Source organism: Nomascus leucogenys, chromosome 13 (genome assembly GCF_006542625.1).
Source record: "Nomascus leucogenys isolate Asia chromosome 13, Asia_NLE_v1, whole genome shotgun sequence".
Lineage (NCBI taxonomy): Eukaryota > Metazoa > Chordata > Mammalia > Primates > Hylobatidae > Nomascus > Nomascus leucogenys.
In genome coordinates this window covers 28,383,130-28,407,088 of record NC_044393.1, presented here as the reverse complement: position 1 = coordinate 28,407,088, position 23,959 = coordinate 28,383,130, and the positions used below count along the sequence as shown (strand labels likewise).

Sequence of the window (23,959 nt, the reverse complement as noted above, 5' to 3'; positions counted from 1 at the left end):
TGACACTTCAGCATTAGCAGGCAAGGATAAGCAATTTTTACCTCTCCAAGATTACCAAATCTACCTTTCCAAAGGCACAAAATATCTTCAGGTTTAAAAACAAAACAAAACAAAAACCCTGACAGGATAATATTATAGCTCAGTGAAGTACTTTTGTGCAGTTAAAGCATTAAAAGCATCAGCCTGTTTTATTTTTTGACAAGTTTATTGAACAGTATTCAAGACTTCATCTTTATAAACAAAAACCTCTGCTGAGTGATGCCAAGGCAGTATTTGCTGGCAATGTTGTGGCCATATTGGCAACAAGCCATTTTATTGTGTTTGGTTTCTAAAGTCTGGACTATTATAGAACTGCCAGTAAAACAATTTAAATGTGGCAATTTTGCAAGGGTGGAAAATAATTTTTAAAGTGACCACTTCCAGAAATTCTTTCCAAAAGATTTGACTAGCAGCAATTTTACATTTTCTTTACTCATTTCCCGAGTGTTCTTAAAATTGATGAGATTTTACACTTGGCCCATACCTGTACACAACCACAGACTCCAGTAAAAGGGAGCTGGAGTTTAAGGCTTTCACGCATCCTTGTTTTTATGCAAGGTTGACTATTTCCATCTAAAAATGTAATGTTTGCTTACTTCCATACAGTCCTAGATTTTCATCCAGTGGGTTAAGACTAGCCTTAACTACATTGAATATTACTATCTGAAATTTTAAATAAAGTTTCCTAATCGAATTTTCATTGTTGATGCTTTGACAACTTGGAGTACAAAGCTAGGAACTACATTTCACTTAACACTGTTTCATTTTTTAAAAAGCCACTAATAATAATTATACATCCAAACTACTGTGTAAACACAGAACACACCTCCAAATTATGCTTGTGAACTAAATGTTTCACTAAAGTTCAGAAAAGTTTACAAATTTGCTTATTCATGACATACATTTGTAGATTTCTCTAATTCTTTAAATCAAAAGAAAAATGAACACCAATAAAAAAAATCAGAAGGGAGAGGAAAAAAATTAAATCTAATGGAAAATATTCTCTTCCATTAATGTCAGAATCACCAAAAACAGACAATAAAATTTACACATAAAATTGAAAATATCATGATAGTGTTTACAAATGCACACAACTTTGAGCAAAGCTTTACAAATCCTTCATACCATACAAAGCAAATGAGAAAATAATGTCAATTGATTTCTACCCCAAACCTAGTTCTGAGGAGAAAATTCGCAGGAAGAGAGGTATGAGTAGTTTCACACAATACATTTTCAAGAATTTTTTAAAAACCGAAACTCCAATGCCCAGAACAAGATAAACAGTATCCTTAGCAGTTAGCACTGTTAATAAGTCTCAGATACACAAAAATCAAGTTCCAGAGGGCAAAGCATTTAATTACAGTCCACAACGAGCACTGTTGTGATTCATATAAAACACAGTTCTCTCCAATTTCTACACAAACTGCTCTTTTCTTAATTTATTTAATTAGATGAACAATGAAATCATTTTCCTTTTCAGCATTTATCTAAGATGTAGAAATAACAAAGTAGTTGCAATAAAGTGTATGAAATATTTAATAAGAATGTACGAACATATAACCAAAATAAATTGTGAAAAAAAGATAAAAGACTTTCATCTTCAAACAACCCATTTTTCTAAAATGAAAATAGCTTTCCAATGGGGAAAATATCTGTGGTTGAAATACAACTCTCAAGCAGTGCTGAAGTTTTTTGCATTGTCTTTGGAATGAGAAATGATTACTTAACATTAACTTAAATTAAACAGCATATACAAACGTTATATTGCTTTTGAAATTGAGGAGGCAGTATCTAGTGATCTGTCAAAGCAAATTTGTATTCATGAATTATCAAAAGATCCACAACAGTCACCTCTTCTTTGAGTCTAAACAATCCTTCCCTTAAACAAAAATCCTGTACTGTCAATCCTCTAAGATTGTAGTGATAAAAAGCCTTTTCAAATCTTATCAAATCAAACTGTTGCCACTCTTAAATCTAAATTACACAACCACTGTATTTCAGTGTTCCACTGACTCACAACACCAAAAAGGCACTGTATATATATATATATATTTTAACAGGAAATACTTATTTTAAAAGACTGACCCCTTTGTAAGTACACTAATTTGTAAGAAATGTTGGGGATGTTTCAAACGAAGACAAAGGGGCCATGTAAAAGATAAAATTTGGTTTTCATGATCTCTCATCTATCTCTCCTTCTGTATTGTTTATAATATAATGTGACACATTTTCAGAGCACTGACTAGGGAAAGTAACCATAATTAGAGCCTTTTATGACAGTAAGAAAATTTGTTTTTCGTATCATCTCACCTATCTCCCCTTCCATATTGTTTATGTGACACATCTTCAGAGCATTGACTAGGGAAATCATAATTAGAGCCTTGTAAGGCAAGTGTTTTCATGACAAGGACACTTACCAACCAGAACTCATGTGGTCCTCCTGCCTTAGTGTCCTGAATACCAAAGAAAAGAGTATGAAAGGGTCAAGAATCTCAATTTTCTCCCCTCTGGCAGCTGCACTTGTATTCTGTATGAAGACTTTTAGTAAACAGGCTCCTGATCAAACAACTATGCCAAAAAGCCTCCAAATAACAGGACTAACACGTATCAATCTATGAACCAGCATACGGATCTTTTATTCTATATTACTACTGCTAACAAAGATAATTTCAACTTCAGTTTGAAAAACCTAGATATGACACTCTCTTATGAATGGGCCCCTCTTTGTTTAAAGGCCAAAATTTCACATAAATCGGGACAGGAGGAAATTGATACTACAATTAGTCCATCATGAAAAGGACTTCAAATCAAGTATCTTAAACACACTATTAAAAGTGGTTTCTGGTTTTCGATACCATCCAAACAACATGAACAATTTTTAAACTGACTAACCTAAATCGTGGCGGTCAAACCAAAAAGGCTCTGGTAGAGAAAGGACTCCATAGTTTATTTTTATGGCAAAAGTCTTATTCCACACAGTTTTAAGTGTGACATTAGAAATCAAAGTTTGAGGTTATAGCACAAACGAAGTGTGGACTTTTATATTTAGGGAAAAAAACCAACAAAACAGTTCTGCTCATTTACAAATTAGTCAATTAGACAAACAAAGCAGCAACTTCTGAAGCAGGACTGTCTATACAGCAAGGACCCTTAAGAAGCAATAAAGGTACATACAATGAATCTGTATACAGAAATTTTATTCAATTTTAAAAGAAAATGAGGACTTTAGACAAAGCTTTACCCTATAACAAAGCAAATCTGTCCAGCTTTAAACCAAATTCTGAGAGTAGCCAACTTCTATTTTCAGCAGCTGGCAAGAGCACCCTCAATGAGTTCTACTGACATTTCTATTTTCTTCAACCCATATGGTACAAAACAAAACCAATCTAGACTCCTTGATAGCTTTATGTGGTCATTTGAGTTTTACAAATGGTTTCTCTAATGGTATGCCAAAATCATTTATGTGTTCTCTCCAGAGAGATTTACTGTAACATACAGCAATGTTTATCCTGGTGAGTGAGTCTTCTGTAAACAGTCAACCAATGCTCTATGTTATGGAAACCAAGCTATATGCAATTGAAACAATCCACAGGTTCTAACCTGGAAATACTAGGAAAACAATCTGGATGCATTAATCACAGCAATATGAAGATCTACCCTATAAAGAATGATGTGAATGGCTACCCTAATACAAGTTTTACTTTTCTTGAACCTATAGGCCTGTCATTTAAGTCAATGACAGCAGCTGTGGCTTCATCCCGAGACTCAAAGGCCACCATGGCTTCACCTGTGGGCATACCTTTTTCATTGTATTTTAAACACACTGAGCCTGGGATTACTTGATAGCCATAAAAGAAATCTAAAATCTCATCAATAGACACAGTAAAGGGCATGTTCTGCACTTTAATTACTGTCGGTCCTGGTTTTCCAGAACTAGATGCAAAGCCAGGGGGACCACCAATATGGATTGGGCCAGGGCCAGGGCCAGGGCCAGGGCCAGGCCCAAAAGCTGGTGGCCCACCCAAATGCCCAGGGGCACTTCCAAGACCAGGAGGGCCACTTCCAAAACCCGGGGGACCGCCTAAGCTACCAGGGCCATTTCCAAAATTCTGAGGGCCCCCTCCAAATCCCGATGGCCCACTTAAATTGTTTGGTCCACCTCCAAATCCCGGAACATCCAGTCCTAGACCAGGCAAACCACTGTTTCCAACTGAAGGCATACCAGGCCTAGCATCACCAAAGGCCCCGCCTCCTAATCCTGGAGGAGGGATTGGTGGCCCAAAGGCATTTGATCCACCAAAATTACCAGGAAAGTTAAATGGAGGCCCATTGTTGGCTTCCTTTGATCCTACAGTCAGGAAGGCATGCTCTTCACCTCCTGCACTAGGTATTCCTGCACTGGGCATTCCCACACCAGGCAGTCCTGCACTGGTTATTGCTGAACCAGGCAGTCCTGTGCTGGGCAGACCCGCACCGGGAAGTCCTGCACTGGGCAGTCCCACACTGGGCAATCCCGCATTGGGCATTCCTGGAACTGCAGGATTACCTGGCACAGGCATCTTTAATCCCTTTTTTCCTTGGGCAGGGGGATTTTTCTCAATCTCTCTCATATCTTCTAGGGTAACTACATGAACAAAAGCTTCTCTCCCATTAAGTTTTTTACGGTGTAAGCGTTCAGACTTACGTGCATCATCTTCATTTTTAAACTGAACCAATGCCTGTCCTAGACCTTGCCCATTGTTATCAACAAGAACATGTACAGCATTTTCATCCACTGGGATTCCTTCTAGGAACTGAAGAACATCCATCTTTGTAATGCTGAATGGAATATTTGTTATGTGGGCACAGACTTTGGCAGAGTTGACATCCCCCTCTGGATTTAGTATCATTTCCCTCTGGTCATAGCTGAAGTTCTGCAGTCTTTTTCGAATCATATCTATCTTTTCTAGCATACCTTTCTTAGTAATTGGATGAACTTGAATAAAGCGATTGCCCATGTACTGTTTATGACGACACAGAGCAGCCTTATAGTCAGCCTCATTTCTGAACTCTACAAAGCCTTCGCCAGTTGCTTTCCCATTGGGTCCATAAGCTATATAAATACTATCTTCCACAATATCCAGCTTTTTAAAAAAATCAATGACATGTTTGTTTTCTGCTTCAAATGGTAGCCCTTTCAAGTAAACACAAAAACCAGCCTCATGTGGTGATCTTGACCTTGATCTTTTCTGCCCACTGGGCGATTTTGACCTGGGAAGTGTCTGAGGAGGGGGATGAGTTTGTCCAGAAGGTCCCATATTTTGCTTAAAAGTGATATGGCCTCCAGCAGCTACCCACTGTCTTTCTGTGGCAGGGCTAACTTCCACATAGCGTTGAATCATCAGCATTCTGTTTCGTTTCAAAGCTTCAAATGTATCTTGAGGGGAGAGAAACTTAACCAATCCATTCCCATTATTTCGACCTACATGATCTTTCAACAAATGCACTGCATCAACACGGAGCCCATGGAAAAAATCTCTGACATCATTTTCCATTGCAGAAAAGGGCATTCCATGCACACTGACATACAGATCATCAGGGTTGATGGGGAGTGGCTTCACACTGCTCTGAGAGTTCATCTGGATAGGGTTAACAGGATTCAATGGACCAAGAAACATAGGATTCAGGTTATTGTTCAAATTAATAGGTGCTCCAGAGCCATTCATTCCAGCAGGTAGAGGTGCCACAGGTGGCGGATTCAAGGGCGGCATGCCCGACATGGGTGGCAGTGGGGTCATGGGTGGCACAGAAGGAACTGGGGGAATCGGGGGCACAGGAGGCACAGGAGGCAATGTAGGTACTGGAGGAGGAACTGGAATTGGGGGAATGGATGGCATTGGTGGCAGAGATGGCATCGCTGGAATTGGAGGAATTGGTGGCGGCGGGACTGTGTTCATTGGAGAGGCTGTGCTTGGAACGGTTGAGCTAAACGTTGGGCTCCCAAAGGAAGCCCCCATATTTGGAGGAGCTGTTCCTACGCTGGCTGTGGAAAATGTCTGTATGTTTTTGTTGCTTTCATGAACAGAAGTGGTGGCAGTAACTACACTGGGTGAAGGATTATTAAAGTTGGATACTGTTGTGGGCAAGTTTACCCTGCTACTCATTCCTGAGCTAGGTGGTGGTCCTGATCTACTGGCATTTGCTGGTGGTATATCTAAGTTGGCAGTTTCAAAACGCCTACGACTCAGTTCAATCATATTCTGCATTTCCGTTTTACTACTCAACAATAGTGTTACTTTTGACCCTTTAATTGTACCACCTGTGCGCATCATACCAAGCCTTGCATCTTCATCAGTGGCAAAAACGATGAAAGCCTCACCCAGTTCACCCCCTACAATATGCACGCCCCCATCAGGAATGGTCAATCCAGAGAAGAAGTGGCGAATGTCCATGGTCCCCGCCACAATTGGGAGACCTTGCAAACGGATGACCACAGCCATGCTGCGCTGAAACCACACACACCTGCAGATGAGAAAAGGCAACGGCCAGGTCAGACTCCTGTTTATCACACCAAGTTTTTAGCTACAAGAATGACCAGCTACCATATTAGGCCCTCAAATATTCCCTCACGCTATCACAGGCAATGTCTTTAATTTAGATATTCTAAAAACTGAACATTACGTGCCATTTACAATGTAAAATGTAGACAATTTCAACTTCCAGAAGGCATTAATTTTGGAAACAGTTCAGTCCCAAGACTCAAAAAGTTCAAGAAAAAATAACTGTAGGACAGTAAAATACATACACATCATTCAGACCACTAATCATTCAGTAAGATTTAAAAGAAATGTGTAAGTCAAATCAGGAAACAAAGTTTAACAATCTATAGGGAAAAAACATGCAAAGAATTTATCAAAGTTAGTATTTAAAACTGGCTTAGCATCTTCCCTATATACTTGATAATTTCATAGAATTATCAAGAGTGTGATTTTATAGAGCTCAGCCTCAAAATCCAACAGAAGCAAAAAACTAGAATACTAATGAACTGTAAATAATACTTAAGACTAAAAGTAGCTTCAAGTCTTAAATGAGAACTGGTTCCATTATTTTATTCATCCTGAAACTTTTCAATCTGCCTTATAGATTACAAAACATTACATATGGAATTATTTATTATAAACAAGGTTAAGACATACTAAGAAGCCAAAAGAACTACTGAATAGGACAGCCAAAATCTGAGTTACCTTGATTCATTACCCCCAAAAGTAGAACCTGGTTATAGTCCCATTCACTGTGACTATTTTAATTAAAACTCAGGTCCAATGACTCATAACCAAATCCTCTATTTAATAAAATTTTTTAAAGTATTATTTTCCCCTAGGAGAGAGCTGACAATAAAAATATTTTTTGTTTTTGTTTTAGAACCAGAGTGTGAATTACTCGGTGGTTGTTACAGTCTTGGACCTACACAACTCCTGCAGGATCTCTGTGATCTCCTTAGATCATGCCTGTTTTGACATAATCAAAAAAGAAATGTTCCCCTCAAATTTCAGTATTTCAGTTCTAAAGGCTTCTAAGAGCAAATCCAAGGGCAACCCTTTGGAAAGTGACACAAACCGAATTATTGGGACTGGGAAACATACTACTTTGAAATTAAGGTGGTCAACAACATAGGGTGTTTTCCAACCCATCTGAAAAGTCGACTTTTATTTATTTATTTATTTTGAGACAGAGTTTCGTTCTTGTAGCCCAGGCTGGAGTGCAATGGCATGATCTCAGCTCACGGCAACCTCCACCTCCCGGGTTCAAGTAATTCTCCTGCCTCAGCCTCCCGAGTAGCTGGGATTACAGGCATGCGCCACCATGCCTGGCTAATTGTTTGTATTTAGGAGAGATGGGACTTCACCTGACCTCAGGTAATCCACCCTCCTCAGTCTTCCAAAGTGCTGGGATTACAGGCGTGAGCCACTGCGCCCCGCCTGAAAAGTCAACTTTTAAATATAAGCCCATAAAATCAGCTCATGACCCTCAGAAAGGTTATAAATTAATGAAGAGATTTGGTTTTATCATTTCTCAAGAACATTACAAGGGGCAAGATTTTCTACTATATGCTCTAAGAATTCTCTAACTTCAATATCAAATATTAATAAATACTAATTCAATGCAACAAAATCTGTAATTATATCTCAATATTACGACTGCTTTATACAAACAAGAAACAAACTGCTTGGCTTTGACAATTTTCTCACAGACACATACACAAAAATAAAAAGCCACCTTCAAATTTAATCCAGAAAAATGGACTAGCAAACAGAAAATGCTTTTTGTGAGGCCATTATAAAGCACTAGAATTTGGGAAGGGTGGGGAAGCTTTTCATTCACAAACTTAAAGAGTCAACAAGAAAAATTAACGCTAAAAAACATCACACCAACAGTCTCTTTTCTCATTTACTATTTAGCAGCCTATAAGGAGGTTCATCAAGCAGTTTCCAAGTCATTAAATCAAATTCACATTCCTTGCTCAATGTAGAATATGTGGCTATATGCAAAATGTGATAGCATTTCCTGTTCAACTTCAAAAAGTGGTTAATCACTTTGTATAGGGGAAACATCATGGGCAATCCAGGTACTCAAAACAACTTGAGAGAGAGAGAGAGACTAGTTTGCACTGGGACAATCAAACAGGAACTTGATATAGTTCCAAGAACACAAAAATTAAACACAGGGCTAAAGTGACATACACAGTTAAGTCTTCAAGCCATCTTCTGTTAAGAGCAGGGATTTACTGAAAGTTTGTACAAGGTGGCCGGGCGTGGTGGCTCATGCCTGTAATCCCAGCACTTTGGGAGGCCGAGGCAGGTGGATCACCTGAGGTCGGGAGTTCAAGACCAGCCTGACCAACATGGAGAAACCCCGTCTCTACCAAAAAATACAAAAAAATTAGCCAGGCATGGTGGTGCATGCCTGTAATCTCAGCTACTTCGGAGGCTGAGGCAGGAGAATCGCTTGAACCCGGGAGGCGGAAGTTGCGGTGAGCCAAGATTGCGCCATTGCACTCCAGCCTGGGCAACAAGAGCGAAACTCGGTCTCAAAAAAAAGAAAGTTTGTACAAGGTACACATGAGAATATGCTATTGAAAATCTGCCTCAGATTACCAGCTGGAAAGGGCTGAATATTAAACCAAAGTGGAATACAAGATTTATTCATAAAGCCATCTGATGAGGAAAATTGTTTCTAGCTTCCAAAAAATATGAAGTAATATCTGCAGCCAGGTGCGGTGGCTCACACCTGTAATCCCAGCACTTTGGGAGGCTGAGGCGGGTGGATCACCCAAGGTCAGGAGTTCAAGACCAGCCTGGCCAACATAGTGAACCCCTGTCTCTACTAAAAATACAAAAAATTAGCTGGGCATGGTGGCAGGTGCCTGTAATCCCAGCTACTAGGGAGGCTGAGGCAGAAGAATCACTTGAACCCGGGAGGCGGAGATCGCACCATTGCACTCCAGCCTGGGCAACAAGAGCGAAACTCTGTCACAAAATAAATAAATAGATAAAACAAAAATTTTAAAAAATTTTAAAAAGTATCTGCTGTTCTTGTTACTAAGTAACTGACAGCGAAGTCATTTCAACCTAACTTGGGCCTATCTTAGTTACTTAAACAAGAGGGTTAGAATCCACTTGCTAAGGTTCCATTTAAAGTCTAAAATTTGTACTCTAAAACATGTGACCCAATATCTATACTTAAACTTTTAGGAAATATAAATAAACATTATCAATAACAAGCATCTGTATTTGTAATTAGTCTAAAATGCTACTAAGGAATAAAACTTACTGCCTATCAGGAAAATCGCAAGATAAACAGATCCATATAAATGAAATTGACCCCCAAAGGAACAACTACTCAAAGCACCATCTACCCCACCCCCATCTCTCAGATAAACTTGTAAAAAACCACACCAGCCTGGGCAGTGGCTCATGCCTGTAATCCCGGCACTTTGGGAGGCCAAGGCAGGTGGATCACAAGGTCAGGAGTTCAAGACCAGCCTGGCCAAGAGGATAAAACCCCATCTCTACTAAAAACACAAAAAAATTAGACGGGTGTGGTGGCAGGCGCCTGTAATCCCAGCTACTCGGGAGGCTGAGGCAGAGAAGTGCTTGAACCTGGGAGGCGGAGGTTGCAGTGAGCCGAGATGGCACCACTGCAATCCAGCCTGGGCAACAGAGTCTAGCCTGGGCAACAGAAAAAGACTCTGTCTCAAAACAAAAAACAAGCAAACAAAAACACACACAATATAGTTGCTACACATATTTTCATATTTCTTAATAAGCTATCTCATTTTATTTTGTATAAAAATGAACTCTCTATTCAAAATCTCTTACCTGATAAAACAAGAGATGTATTTTCTTAACAAGAAGTAGAGGCCAAGTCAATCCTGTGGGCAACCAATTAAAACCAACTTTTAGACTGCAATAGAGAATAAACGGAGGCAAAAATCAATGCAGGAAACACAAAACAACACGCACAGGCCACACTGTACATTACGAAGGCGAGTCTGAAACCACCAGAGTACTTCATTAGAATGCATATCAAAAAAAAAAAAAAAAAAAAAAGGAAAGACACCATAACAAAATCCCGCACATGCTTTTTGGTTGGTATTGCTTTCAAATTTGAGTATCTCAAAATATTTATATATTTACATACATCAAGAGTGTCATAACTTAGCCCAATAACGAATCCATTGAAAATTAAAACAGTCATAAAGCTCAGCTTCACAGCTAATTGCTTTGATCACTTTATAATTAAACCAGTCCAGAAAACTCCGTAACACAAGTCTACTTCCCCAGGTTCTCACCAAATTTGTGATGAAAAGGCACAAGTTCGCACAATAACAATTCTTGGACAACTTAAGATAGCAATTCAAGGGTACTCAATGGAAATTACTGCAATTATTCTTTCAATATATTTTATTTTGCATAAAATAGCATCCAACATCACAAAACAAATGAAGTATGAGTTCTTGCTATAAGGACTAACTCCACTGGAGCTCAAAATATTAACAAAATATTAAGGGAAAGTGTTTTTTCCTCTGACACCACAACAGTTCTCAAAAACTTGTAAAATTAAAAAAAATTAAATAAATAAAAAATTTAAAAACACCCTAAAAATGCCTGACATATTAAGAGTATATCCCAAAATAAAAACAGGTCACTCATCTTTCACTGTCATTTCTTCCAAACTGGTGAAGTTATTAACAAGTCACAAGCATATATGACCAAATGCCTAGACAACTATATTCAAAGGTCATTTTTTACTTTTTTTTTTCCAAAGGTCATGTTTTAATTCGGAGAGAGAAGAAATTTGCCACTGTTCAGTATTAAGATTACCTATGACTACTTTTCCAAATGACGCTCATCTTAAATTAGTATCTTCCAAGACCAAAATACAACTAATGACCTTAATATTCATCACCAAAAAGTAAAACATATTTCAAAAATTCTGTGTGATTTTCTAAAGGACAAACTATTCATCTTCTAGTCAACTACTCAAGTTGCTAAAGAACAATGAGATTGTTTTGCCACAAAAAGCTATGCAAATATGTAATCAACACACTCAAAAGCCTAGAGCATTGTATTAATCTTTTACATGTTGTAGAAATCTAGCCTAATTAAGTCTTTTTTTTTTTTTTTTTTTTTTTTTTTGATACAGGGTCTAGCTCTGTCGCCCAGGCTAGAGTGCAGGGGCGCGATCTAGGCTCATTAGGCTCATTAGGCTCATTGCAACCTCCGCCTCCCTGGGTTCAAGCTATTCTCATGCCTCAGCCTCTGGAGTAGCTGGGACTACAGGCGTGCACCACCACCCGCAGCTTATTTTTGTATTTTTAGTAGAGACAGGGGTTTCACTATGTTACCCAGGCTGGTCTCGAACTCCTCACCTCAAGTGATCCACCCGCATCAGCCTCCCAAAGTGCTGAGATTACAGGTGTGAGCCACCACGCCTGGCCTCGCCTAACTAAGTCTAAGGAGTTTTAAAATTCTTCATTTAAAAGCCGTATCTAGTAGTTTAACAGGTCACAAAGGGAAATGTGAAACAGAAAAAAACCTGCTCCAAGTAAAGGAATGAGCAAGAGCATGAAGTACTGCAATATTTATATACAGGTTTGACTCCAGCAGCCACGTAACAGTGTAACTTTCTAGTTTCTAGAACTTGTAATAAACATCTGATCCCTACTGGAGATTCCAATTCAAAAGGTCAGGTACGGGGCCAGGGCATATGCCTGAATATAAGGTAAGAAGGTTCCTCTCAGCCTCTTCCCTTGCAAACTCAAAAGATACCGTATGTCCATCTTGAGAAGGACAAATCTGGGGTCAGCCAGTTAAGCTCAAAGGGAACTCACCAGGTCTACTCTCAAAAATTTCTAAAAGGTTACCAGAAATTACCTTTAAAAGGAAGAAATTTCTCATTCCACAAGGCAAGGCTGAAAGGCCCAACTGAATTTGACAACTTAGTTCAAGTTTTATGTGTACAACTTAAAGCACAAAATCAGTCCAGATAGAAATTTATGATTCTCTTCTATTTCAGCAAAGGGGAACATATACCAAGGAAAAATATGCAGAAAGTTGATGCTACAAGCCAGAACTTCACAACCCTTGGTATTATACCTCTTCAAAAGGGAAAGGTAAATGGAAATAGAACTGAAATACTTTTGTGTTGACACCTCACTTTGTAAAAACCACAAGAATTTAATACAAGTGTCACTGTTTTCCAGGAAACTACTATTCCTGTATTCTAAATGTCAGCTGGCGACTGAATGCAGGATTTCAAAAATCCACGCCATTCACCTAAAGCTTTGCAGAACTTTAGAAGGATAAGACTAAAATAATAACAATAAAACATCTAAAATACATATTCTATCTATACATACAGCATAATGATAGGAAAGGAGAAAATGGGCCTGATTTGTCATTAAAGCTACTGATATACTTCGGAAGATCTAGAACAAGAAGCTGGCTTTAGTATGTTTTCCATTCATACTATTAGGAATTAGTCCTAACATAAAGGCTTGCTTCAACTTGACAAAATACCAGATGCATGCACAAATCACAAGTATCTGCTACAAAAACTTAACATATTATGACAAGACAGACTTTCATATTTACTAGCCATTCTAATCACTTGGAATTTCAGAAAAAAATGTCTGACAACAAATCTCTTCATCAAGAAGTCAAGGCACAAACTAAAACGACTATTTTCACTCTTCATCTGGTAGTAAACATCCAAAAGTGAACTTTAACTTTGTTCAGTTATCACTCTTTAATCAACAAGAACCAGGGTACAGCAGAGCTAGGTTCTTCAGATCCAAAAGAAACAATTAAACTCTCAAATGTTCACCTCAGAGATAAGCAACAGAGAACCAATCACAACGGGCACAATGCTAAAAACAGCATAATCACATTATAATAAACATTATGAAACAACCACAGTTTCAGCCACTTGATTTTGTTCCCCATTCCCAAATGGACCATATTTCAAAGTCTGGAATCATTCTTAATGAAAAAATTATTCTGACACTGATGGAGATGTATACTTTTTATAACGCATTACTCATTTTCCATTAACCTCCATTCCGTACTCAAAGGCAGCAAATCAGAAGACATTTCTAAATAAGATATTCCTCCTGTCAAAAATACTGTTATGTTTCAATCCCCCCAAATGCCAACAAAAATGTTGCTACCTTCATTTTCACTTCAGAGCAAAATTATACTTCTAACCTAAACAACCACATTCACTCGATGTTTTTGAGTCTTAAAAGCTAGCTTTAAACTTAATTAAATTTTGTGCAAACCAAAAGGTATATGGGTGTGGTAGTGAAATCTGATAAAACTGTAGTTTAGATAAAATTATCTTTTCTGTTTAGTTGAAAACATTTAACAATATTCCTTTACTCCATGAACATTTACTATTAAGCACTTGTGGACCAGACAAAAGATATAAAAGTGGACATCATCAGTCTCTGCATTTTAGGGAGGGACATCTAAAAGCATCTTTTGTGCAACCAACTACTGACACTTGGTTCTTCCTACAACATCTACAGAAGAAAACATACATTCAAACAATGACAGAGTGGCTCTCTGCAAAATGGAGTAAAAACTATCAACACTGTCACTGGATTCCAGCACCTGGAACACACTGGCCCACAAAATCAAGTTTCACATCTAAAAATTGTACTAACAACTCCCAAACTCTCAATACTCAGTCATCAAAACATTTGACGTGTCAAAGAAGGTGAAAGAAGCCCAAAGAGTATTAGCATGTAACAATACGTTGCAAGTAACTACACAATTATTTCTAAAGCTTCACATTTTTCATCTAACAGATTTGAACATAAAGAAAATGAAAATTATACATTACAATCCATAAGCAATCAACATTTAATCGAGCATATATAAAAATGCATTCCCTGTTTCATTAAAAATCTGTCCAATAATATATACTAAACACATCTTCATTGTCTGTTTTGTATAAACACGCCAAACATTTCACTTTCTTCATAAATTACCATAACGTTATTTGAATCACCTGTAACGGTTCTTCCCAACTTTTTATATTCTTTGAAAATGTCTGCACACTTTCCACTAAATCCAGAAATCCTCCATTCTTATCAAAACTACCAAATTTCAAAAACAAGTACAACCAGTCTTGTATTGTAGTTCTATAATTTAAAAAACAAGGATTTCCCTATGTGTCCAGACTTGAGGGATTTTTCTCGACTGCAAATGCTCTGAGATGCATTAACAATATACACTAGTTAACAAGGTCCTAGACAATTCTTGTTGCTAAGACTGCATTTTGCAAAAATTACACCATTTCAAACCATTCAAGCAAGAAGCTCTAAAAGAAATACTGCAATCACAAGCCTAGCCTCTCCCTTCAACAAACCTTCAGTTGCCATCACTTTTTTTTTTCCGGTGGGTTATACTGACTCTATTCTTGAATAATATAAAACGGTCCCTACCAACTTCCTCAATTTATATTAGGTTATCTCTGAGAATCCTGGAGCCAAGGAGGGTTTTAGGGCCCAGAAATCTCTTAAAGTCTGCAATTCTCAGCATGACACCACGCAGATGAGTAAATAATGTTTAGCACTTAATACTGAGTAACCCTCACAAGAGCCCCTCAGATTTGTCACTATACAGCATACGTTGGAGGCACACAAAAAGCCCGTACGTTTACGACCTAGCAGCTAAGCCTGCTGCACTGGCGTCCATCCCCGTCACTAACCTGTAGATCCTCAAAGTCCCTCCCACCACCGAATTCACGTGGCTGCAAACTAATGCAGCCAAGCTTCAGAGAAACTCAATTAACTCTCCATCAAAAGCACCCACCCTCCGCAGCCCAACTGGATCTCGTCCTCCTGAAATGCCAGAGGATCCTCTCCCGAGAGAGCCGTGAAAGTGCTGCTCACAGCAGCCCCTTCCCTACTGGGGGACCAAGGCCTGGCATCTTACTATAATTCTCAGAGCCTCGGGAGGCGTACTCACCCCACCCCCTCATTTCCTAGCTTCAGACGCCGGCTTCTCAAAACTGCTACACCCTCGAGCAAAGCCGGCCCCCAGCAATGGACCTCGGAGGCATTTCACTGCAACCCCCTCCACCTTCAGGCCACGAAGGCGGCCGGTTGTGAGACTCCCTTTCTGAACTCACAGGAGTGTACCGACTACAGCTTCCTCCCCACAGGTGTGACCTGGGTCCCCTTTTGCTGGTAGGCCACAAAGGCCTCCTTTCCATTTCGGGTCGAGGGAGTGTCCTCACTACGATTATCTCCCCACCTCGAGGCACAGAGATGTAGTTATAACCTCTGCTTCACTGGGGGAGACAAGAAATCCTCCGTACTCGGGATGTAGGCGTGTTTTTACTGCAGTCCCCGTTAGCTCGCAGGCCGCTGAGCCAGCCAGCTCTGGCCTGCCCCCTCTCAGACCACGGGGGCGTCCTCGCTATGGCCTCGTCCCCACTTCGGTACGCAGGCTCATCCTCTCTTGCGTCCTCCTTGCATCCTCTCAGATCTGAGAGGCCTAAGTGGCACCCCACTCCCCCTGCAGCCCTGCCTCGACCCTTTGTGTGGGGCGCTAGCTGCCGCGGGCTCGAAGGCCTCCGAAGGCCCCGCCCCGGGCCACCAAGGGGCACCACGAGCCCCGCACAGCCCCGCCCGTTCAGGGGCTGCGGGAGTCTTACCGGGGAAAGCTGCGCGGCACCAGAACCCAGACCCCGAATTACCCCCCGCGCGAGTGCCTCCGCCCCGCGGCCGACAGCCCCAGACCGAACGGCTTCCCGGAGCCCAACGCAGCCACCACCTCCTTCGCCGCTTCACAAAATGGCCGTCGGCCCGCTCAGCGGCTCCGCGTTCCAGAAGGGGGCGGAACGGCGTGGTTGACGTCAAGGGGCCGCGCAAGCGCGCTGACGGTCTCGGTCGATGTCCCGGAAGTTACTGGGTTTTGTGCTAAGAGGGGGATATTCAGTCCCTGCTTGCGACTGTTTGCGCACAGGACCGACCTTGGGCTAGTGGCCCTGCCGGGTGGGCTGGGTATGAGTGTCCAGCTTGGCCCTTCACTGCAAGACTGTGCAAATTGCTTCACGTCTTCCAGTTTCCGCGGAAGGAGCAAAATGTGCTTACCTCTAAGTTTTTTCAGGATTAAATGGACCACAACGTGGTGGCTGGTTATTATATCCTGACAAAACAGCCAAAACCTGATTCTTTTTTCCCATTTAAGAGTTTATACAGGCCGGGGGCCGGGCACGGTGGCTCACGCCTGTAATCGCAGCACTTTGGGAGGCCGAGGCGGGCGGATCACGAGGTCGGGATATCGAGACCATCCTGGCTAACACGGTGAAACCCCGTCTCTTCTGAAAAATACAAAAAATTAGCCGGGCGTGGTGGCGGGCGCCTGTAGTCCCAGCTACTCGGGAGGCTGAGGCAGGAGAATAGCGTGAACCCGGGAGGCGGAGCTTGCAGTGAGCCGAGATTGCGCCACTGCACTCTGGCCTGGGCGAAAGAGCGAGACTCCATCTCAAAAAAAAAGAGTTTATACAGGCCGAGCGCGGTGGCTCACGCCTATAATCCCAGCACTTTGGGAGTCCGAGAAGGGCGGATCATGAGGTCAGGAGTTCGAGACTAGTCTGGCCAACAAGGCAAAACCCAGTCGCTACTGAAAATACAAAAACTAGCCGGGTGTGGTGGCGGTGCTTGTGGTCCCAGCTACTTGGGAGGCTGAGGCAGGAGAATCGCTTGAACCCGGTAGGTGGAGGTTGCAGTGAGCCCAGATGGCGCCATTATACTCCACCGTGGATGACAAAAGCGAAACTTCGTCTCAGAAAAAAACAAGAGTTTTAATCTAGGGCAGGGCGCGGTGGCTCACGCCTGTAATCCCAGCATTTTGGGAAGCCGAGGCGGGCGAATTACCTGAGGTCAGGAGTTCAAGACCAGCATGGCCAACATGGCAAAACCTCGTCTCTACTAAAAATACAAACATTAGCTGGGCGTGGTGGCTGGCGCCTGTGGTCCCAGCTACCTGGGTGGCTGAGGCAGGAGAATCGCCTGAATCCGGGAGGTGGCGGTTGCAGTGAGCCAAGATAATGCCATAGCACTCCAGCCTAGGCAACAGAGCGAGATTCCGTCTCAAAAAAAAAAAAAAAAAAATTCAATCCATCATGACCTCTCCACAGCTTCACTATGGTATTATTTTATTATAGAAAAAGCTATTCTCCGGCCGGGCGCGGTGGCTCACGCCTGTAATCCCAGCACTTTGGGAAGCCGAGGTGGGAGGATCACGAGATCAGGAGATGGAGACCACCAGGAGAGCGAGACTACATCTCGGGGAAAAAAAAAAAAAAAAAAGGCTATTCTCAAGCTGCTTTGGTCCTAGCCCCCCGAACTTCATGCCCCTGCTAATTAAAAGCTGGTTGTGGTGGCTTAAGTCTGTAGTCCTATCTATTTGGGAGTTAGAGGCAGGATCCCTTGAGCCCAGGAGTCCGAGGCTGTAGTGAGCTATGATTGCACCACTGCACTTTAGCCCAGGTGACGAGCACTTAAAAAAAAAAGAAAAAAAAAAGGGTTGAAATTATCACAATTCCAACAACCTTTTGGGATTTCTATGGCAGACTGGACTGGTGCTAGCCCAGTATGCCAAAAACAGCAAGTTGGAAAACCAGGCCATGCTGTTAAACTAAACCTATGCTTTATAGGTTTTTATAGGTTTGCTCTGTGTAGGTAAAACATAGTCCATTAAAAACAAAACCTACTAAATGCAACGTAGCATCCAGGGTTGGATCCTGGAACAGAAAAAAAGACATTAGGAAAACTGGCGAAAGCTGAATAAAATCTGAAGTTTAGGCCGGGCATAGTGCCTCACGCCTGTAATCCCAGCATTTTGGGAGGCCAAGAGGCAAGAGGATTGCTTCAAGACCAGCCTGAGCAACATAGGCCCAGTCTGTAGAAAAAATTTTTAAAATAACAATTTTACCCCGTCTGGGAAGAAGTGAGGAGCGCCTCTGCCCGGCTGCCCCGTCTGGGATGTGGGGAGCGCCTCTGCCCAACCGCCCCGTCTGGGAGGTCTACCACGGAGGCCAGAAGCAATGTAGGGGCTGGACGTGGTGGCTCACGCCTGTAGTCCCGGCGCTCTGGGAGGCCGAGGCGGGTTGATCACTGTCAGGCTAGGGGTTTGAGACCAGCCTGGCCAACATGGCGAAACATATGAAAAATACAACAGACAAACCAACCAACCCAGCGACAACAAAACAGGTCTATCCTGGAGTCATACTCTAATTTTTTGTATTTTCCTCCCTTTTTTTTTTTTTTTGTTTTGAGACGGAGTCTTGCTCTGTCGCCCAGGCTGGAGTGCAGTGGCGCAATCTCGGCTCACTGCCAGCTCCGCCTCCCGGGTTCACGCCATTCTCCTGCCTCAGCCTCTCCGAGTAGCTGGGACTACAGGCGCCCGCCACCACGCCCGGCTAATTTTTTGTATTTTTAGTAGAGACGGGGTTTCACCGTGGTCTCGATCTCCTGACCTCGTGATCCGCCCGCCTCGGCCTCCCAAAGTGCTGGGATTACAAGCGTGAGCCACCGCGCCCGGCCTATTTTCCTCCCTTTCTGATCCTTTATCCCACTTTCTTTTTCTTCCTCTTCCTTCTCCTTCTTCTTTGTCAAATAGAGGATTGAGTTATTATCATTGATCCATACAAAGTCCCTCTCTCATTCATTTTCTTTAATTCCCACTCCCCATTTCTATTCCCTGTCTTCCCATGTGCAACCTTCCTAATATGTTTGATACGCATCTTTTTGTTTGTATGTATTTTTAGAAAATGTTTATTGTTTTGTGTGCAAAAAAAATTAATAAAAAAATAATAATTTTAGAAAATCACGTTTCATTAATACTAATATACCGATGTTAACCTCTAAGTTTTGACAAATGTACCATAGTTTTCTTTTGTTGTTTTGTTTTTTTGAGACAGAGTCTCACTCTGTCGTCTAGGCTGGAGTGCAGTGACACGATCTCAGCTCACTGCAACCTCCACCTCCCAGGTTCAAGCAATTCTCCTGCCTCAGTCTCCCGAGTAGCTGGGACTACAGGTGCGTGACACCACGCCCGGCTAATTTTTTGTATTTTTAGTAGAGACGGGGGTTTCACCGTGTTAGCCAGGATGGTCTCCATCTCCTGACCTCGTGATCCACCTCCCTCGGCCTCCCAAAGTGCTGGGATTACAGGCATGAGCCACCGCGCCTGGCCTTGTTTTTTGAGACAGAGTCTTGCTCTGCTGCTTAGGCTGGAGTGTGGTGGCACCATCTCGGCTCACTGCCACCTCAGCTCACTGCTACCTCTGCCTCCAGGGTTCAAGCTATTCTTGTGCCTCAGCCTCCCAAGTGGCTGGGATTACAGGCACCCACCACCATGCCCAGCTAGTTTTTGTATTTTTAGTAGAGACAGGGTTTCGCCATGTTGGCCAGGCTGGTCTCAAACTCCTGACCTCACATGATCTGCCTACCTCAGCCTCCCAAAGTTCTGGGATTACAGGCATGAGCCACAGTACCTGGCCTATTGTTGTTTTTGAGACAGGGTCTCACTGTCACTCAGGCTTGAATACAGTGGTGCGATCAAGGCTCACTGCAGCCTTGATCTCACGGGCTGAAGCGATCCTCCCACCTCAGCCTCCCAAATAGCTTGGACTACAGGTGGGCACCACCACGCCTAGATAATTTTTGTATTTTTTTGTAGAGACAGGGTTTTGCCATGTTGCCCAGGCTAGTCTTGAATTCCTGAGCTCAAGCAATCCATCCACCTTGGCCTCCCAAAGTACTGGGATTACAGGTGTGATCCACCACAGCACACCCAGCCAAATTAGCATAGTTTTATGTAAGACTTTTTAATTAGAGGAAAACTGGTAATAGATCTACAATTCTACTATCTTTGCAACTTTTCAGTAAATCTAAAATTATTCTAAGTAAAAAAGATATTTTTAAACAAGAAAAATTCTATAATTTCATCTCCTCCTTCCACTGTCCATCTACATTTACCAAACTTTAGCCCAGTGGCTTTCAAACTTTCTTGTCCCCCTGCTACTGGCAAGTATGAAAAGCAATTAAACTTTTTTGACCATTATCCACAATAAGAAATACATTTATAACGTGGTATACAAATTCAAATATATGATCAAAATATATTCTTAAAATATGCATAAATGTACTCTAACATATTCTCTCCTTTTTTAAGTACTGGTAACTATCCACCTATGGGTTCAGACCCACAAATGAAAAGCTCTAGTTACAATGGCCTTCTCTTGGTTTCTGAAGTATAATACTTTGTGCTTTATCACACTTCAGGCCCTTAGCTCTTGCCATTCCTTCTCACCTTTCATTCCTAGATTAGTGAGCTCTTCATATTTTTAACCACTACTTCCTCAGAAAAACTTTCCTCAAACACTCAGCATGGTAGGTTTTCCCTGCTATGTCCTCTTACCACTTAATTCTTTCATAGCACTTATCACAATCTATAACATTGTTTATTTGTTTACTTATTTTCCATCTCTCCACTAAAATTTAAAACTCAGTGAGGGCAGGGTCTTTTTTGGTCCTGTTAACCAGCGTATTCCTAATACCCCAGAACAAATCTGGCTCCTGGCAGGCATTCAAATAATTGTTAAATGAAGAGATACAAAAGCCCACTGAGTCATTTATGCAAATTAGATGGAGTGGCGGTCTTCTCCACAATTCCCAAGTACAGCTTCCACTTTTCCCTCAACCTCTCATAAAGTCACAGAGTAAATAGAAGGTGAGTTTATTTCTCCAGTCTTGAAATTAACAATTTTCAAGGAAACAAATTATTAGAATAACTAGTGGAGTCATAGACATTTCTAGCTCCATTAGGTAAAAGGAAAGGAAAGAGGACAAGGGTAGAAAGGAGACAAGCCCTCTAAGAAACTGTCCATTCAGTATGTCTGCAGTCAATATGAAGAGATACCCTTTGGAGCTACAGAAAATATTAAATTGAAGTGGATTATGCTTGTTGTTAAAGAAGCTGGTCCACCCGAGCAGCAGCAGAAGACGAAGACTCAAATGTCCATGTAGAGCATCATGGTCCCTGACCAAAGAGACTTCTGGTTCCTCTTGCTCTCCTCACCAAGAGCACAGATGTGTCCAGCAGCAATATGACAGCAAATGTCTCTATGGCTTCAGGATGAAAATGTCCACACACTGTAAGACCCAAGAAGAAATAGGGAGTGCTCCACACCCAAGGAACTGAAGCTAGGGAAAGACAGTTTTCTTGTGTTTCTGTCATAGAGGTGGACTGATGCTGAAGTCAACTGGTCTATACCAATCTGGAGCATCCACTAGGCGTAACAAGGTGTCTGGTTGTGCATGCGTTAGTGAGGCAGGAGGGGCCAGACCAGTACAGTCAGGGCCCTATTCTTCTAGTGTTGGGTCCACTTGATGCTCTTGAGGTCAATGCCATCCTGAACCATCTCCCAGAGAGGGCTGCCAAAGAGAAGAGGCATTAAATGAGTGAGGGCTTAGATAGGAAGTGAACAACATTGGCCCCAAGGCCCTGAGCAATGGCTTGCCTCCTTCTGTCCCTGTCTGTCCTCTGCCTCTTGCCCTGGTAGACCCTAACACAGGTGATTAACAAGTCTTTCCCAGTTCCCTGTAAGTCCTTGTCAGCTCTCCTGAGAGCTCCCCACTGCCAACAAACAGGAATAACTAGGTTCCTCAGGCTCAATTGCAGTGGGGCCCTGAGCCAATGGACACCAAACATGGTCATATTTTTGAAGCTTTCATCCCACTTGTAAGAGGCTATGGCCATGGTTTCCCCTGGAGGAACTAAGACCCTTGAGACTTGTATAAGCATCTAGTTTAAGCCTCTCTTCATATGACATGTATAAGCAGCTAGTTTCAGCCCACCACATATTACCCGCTTTTCAGCATTTGTTTCTTGGTTTTGTTCTAGTTCCCAGTTAGGGGTTGAGCTTAACCCTAAATCATCTTGATATGCTGTACCCTTACCCAGTTCTTGCCAGCTTCATCTCCCCAGAGTTGGCCTGTGCTTCCAATATCCCTGGCTCTAATCCAAAAGAATTCCTTGGATCTTAGACCTGAGCATCCCATCTCACACAAGAGCTGCTGCTAAGAAATCTCTGCTAAGCTCTGATCGATCCCCAAGCAGAAGCTTGGATATCTTGGATAATATTCCCAGACCAGATATTACTTCAGTGTGCTATGAATATGGGATTTTACAGTTTAGGCTTCACCAGGTAATTTTATCAAATTTCATTATATTCTTGACTTGCCCCTCTCTTTTACACTAAACATTCCCAGAACGCCTTTCTGTTCATGAGATTTTCCATGGCCCTTAAAGTTAGCCATCTCCTTCCTGTCCTTCCTCTTTAGGGAAGGCCACTTATTATTATAGGTTCACAAAATAAGACTCTGAGAGCTAATGGGACCAGGCTGCAGTTTGTAAAGGGTCAGAAGGAATAGGGTGCAGATGCTAAAGCCACATAGATAGGAAACAAAAGGCTTTGCTGGCTGCGTGGTCAGTAGAAATGCCTTGAGTACACCACAGAATACCAGAAAGCGAGGACAAAGGAAGGATCCTGCAGTTGAGCAAGCTATAGACACTTAAGCAATACAGCTAGAACCTACAAAGAAAAATCCAGAACACAGAAAGGCCTGGGAGAGCTCATAAATGGAAGCAGGGTATATACCTGAAATTCCTCTCTCTACCAATTGGACCAAGAGAATCCTGAAAGTCAAGGTTAACCAAGACAGAGCCAGGCTCTGAAAAAATCTAGAGGCCTCAAGGTTCCCAGGAGGAAGATGAGCTCTGTGGCTACTAGGGGAAGCCCTGGTGCCAGCTGACTGGCCAAGGACCTCATTAACTTTATAAACACATTGATTGATTGATTGATTGATTGATTGATTGATTGACTGACTGAGACAGAGTCTTGCTCTGTCGCCCAGGCTGGAGAACAGTGGTGGGATCTCGGCTCACTGCAAGCTCTGCCTCCTGGGTTCACGCCATTCTCCTGCCTCAGCCTCCCAAGTAACTGGGACTACAGGTGCCCACCACCACGTCAGGCTAACTTTTTTGTATTTTTAGTAGAGACGGGGTTTCATCGTGTTAGCCAGGATGGTCTTGATCTCCTGACCTCATGATCCGCCCACCTCGGCCTCCCAAAGTGCTGGGATTACAGGCATAAGCCACTGTGCCCAGCCACAAAAAATATATTTTTAAAATTAGCTACGTGTGGGGGCACACAGCTGTAGTCCTAGCTACTTGGGAGTCTGAGGCACGAGGATGACTTGAGCCCAAGAGTCCAAAGTTACAGTGAGCTACAACTGTGCCACTGCACTCCAGCCTGGATGACAGAATGAGACACTTTCTCTAAAGATAATAAT

At 42.1% G+C, this 23,959-nt stretch overlaps 2 protein-coding genes across 24 annotated transcripts in view; both read right to left on the bottom strand.

Moving 5' to 3' along the window:
* LOC100581084 (RNA-binding protein 12) overlaps window positions 1-16,445 on the bottom strand; it is a 39,166-nt gene extending 22,721 nt beyond the window's left edge. For 4 of the 20 annotated variants that reach the window (XR_004033104.1, XR_004033105.1, XM_030826752.1 and 1 more), the window contains exon 1: window positions 4,994-5,157. Coding sequence is in view for 7 of the 20 variants with exons in the window: in XM_030826752.1 (XP_030682612.1) it covers window positions 4,994-5,080 (87 nt within the window). In the remaining 13 variants the exon portion in view is untranslated. Of the gene's footprint in view, window positions 1-2,970; window positions 6,541-10,397; window positions 10,483-16,248 lie in introns of those variants that run through there. The other 16 variants (XR_004033102.1, XR_004033103.1, XM_012511778.2 and 13 more) reach the window with 16 other exon arrangements.
* Window positions 16,446-21,324: 4,879 nt separating this feature from the next.
* NFS1 (NFS1 cysteine desulfurase) overlaps window positions 21,325-23,959 on the bottom strand; it is a 33,498-nt gene continuing 30,863 nt past the window's right edge. For all 4 annotated transcript variants that reach the window (XM_003273589.4, XM_030826532.1, XM_030826533.1 and 1 more), the window contains one exon: window positions 21,325-22,039. In XM_003273589.4, the coding sequence (XP_003273637.2) occupies window positions 21,976-22,039 (64 nt within the window). In that variant the 3' untranslated portion in view covers window positions 21,325-21,975. The remainder of the gene's footprint in view (window positions 22,040-23,959) is intronic.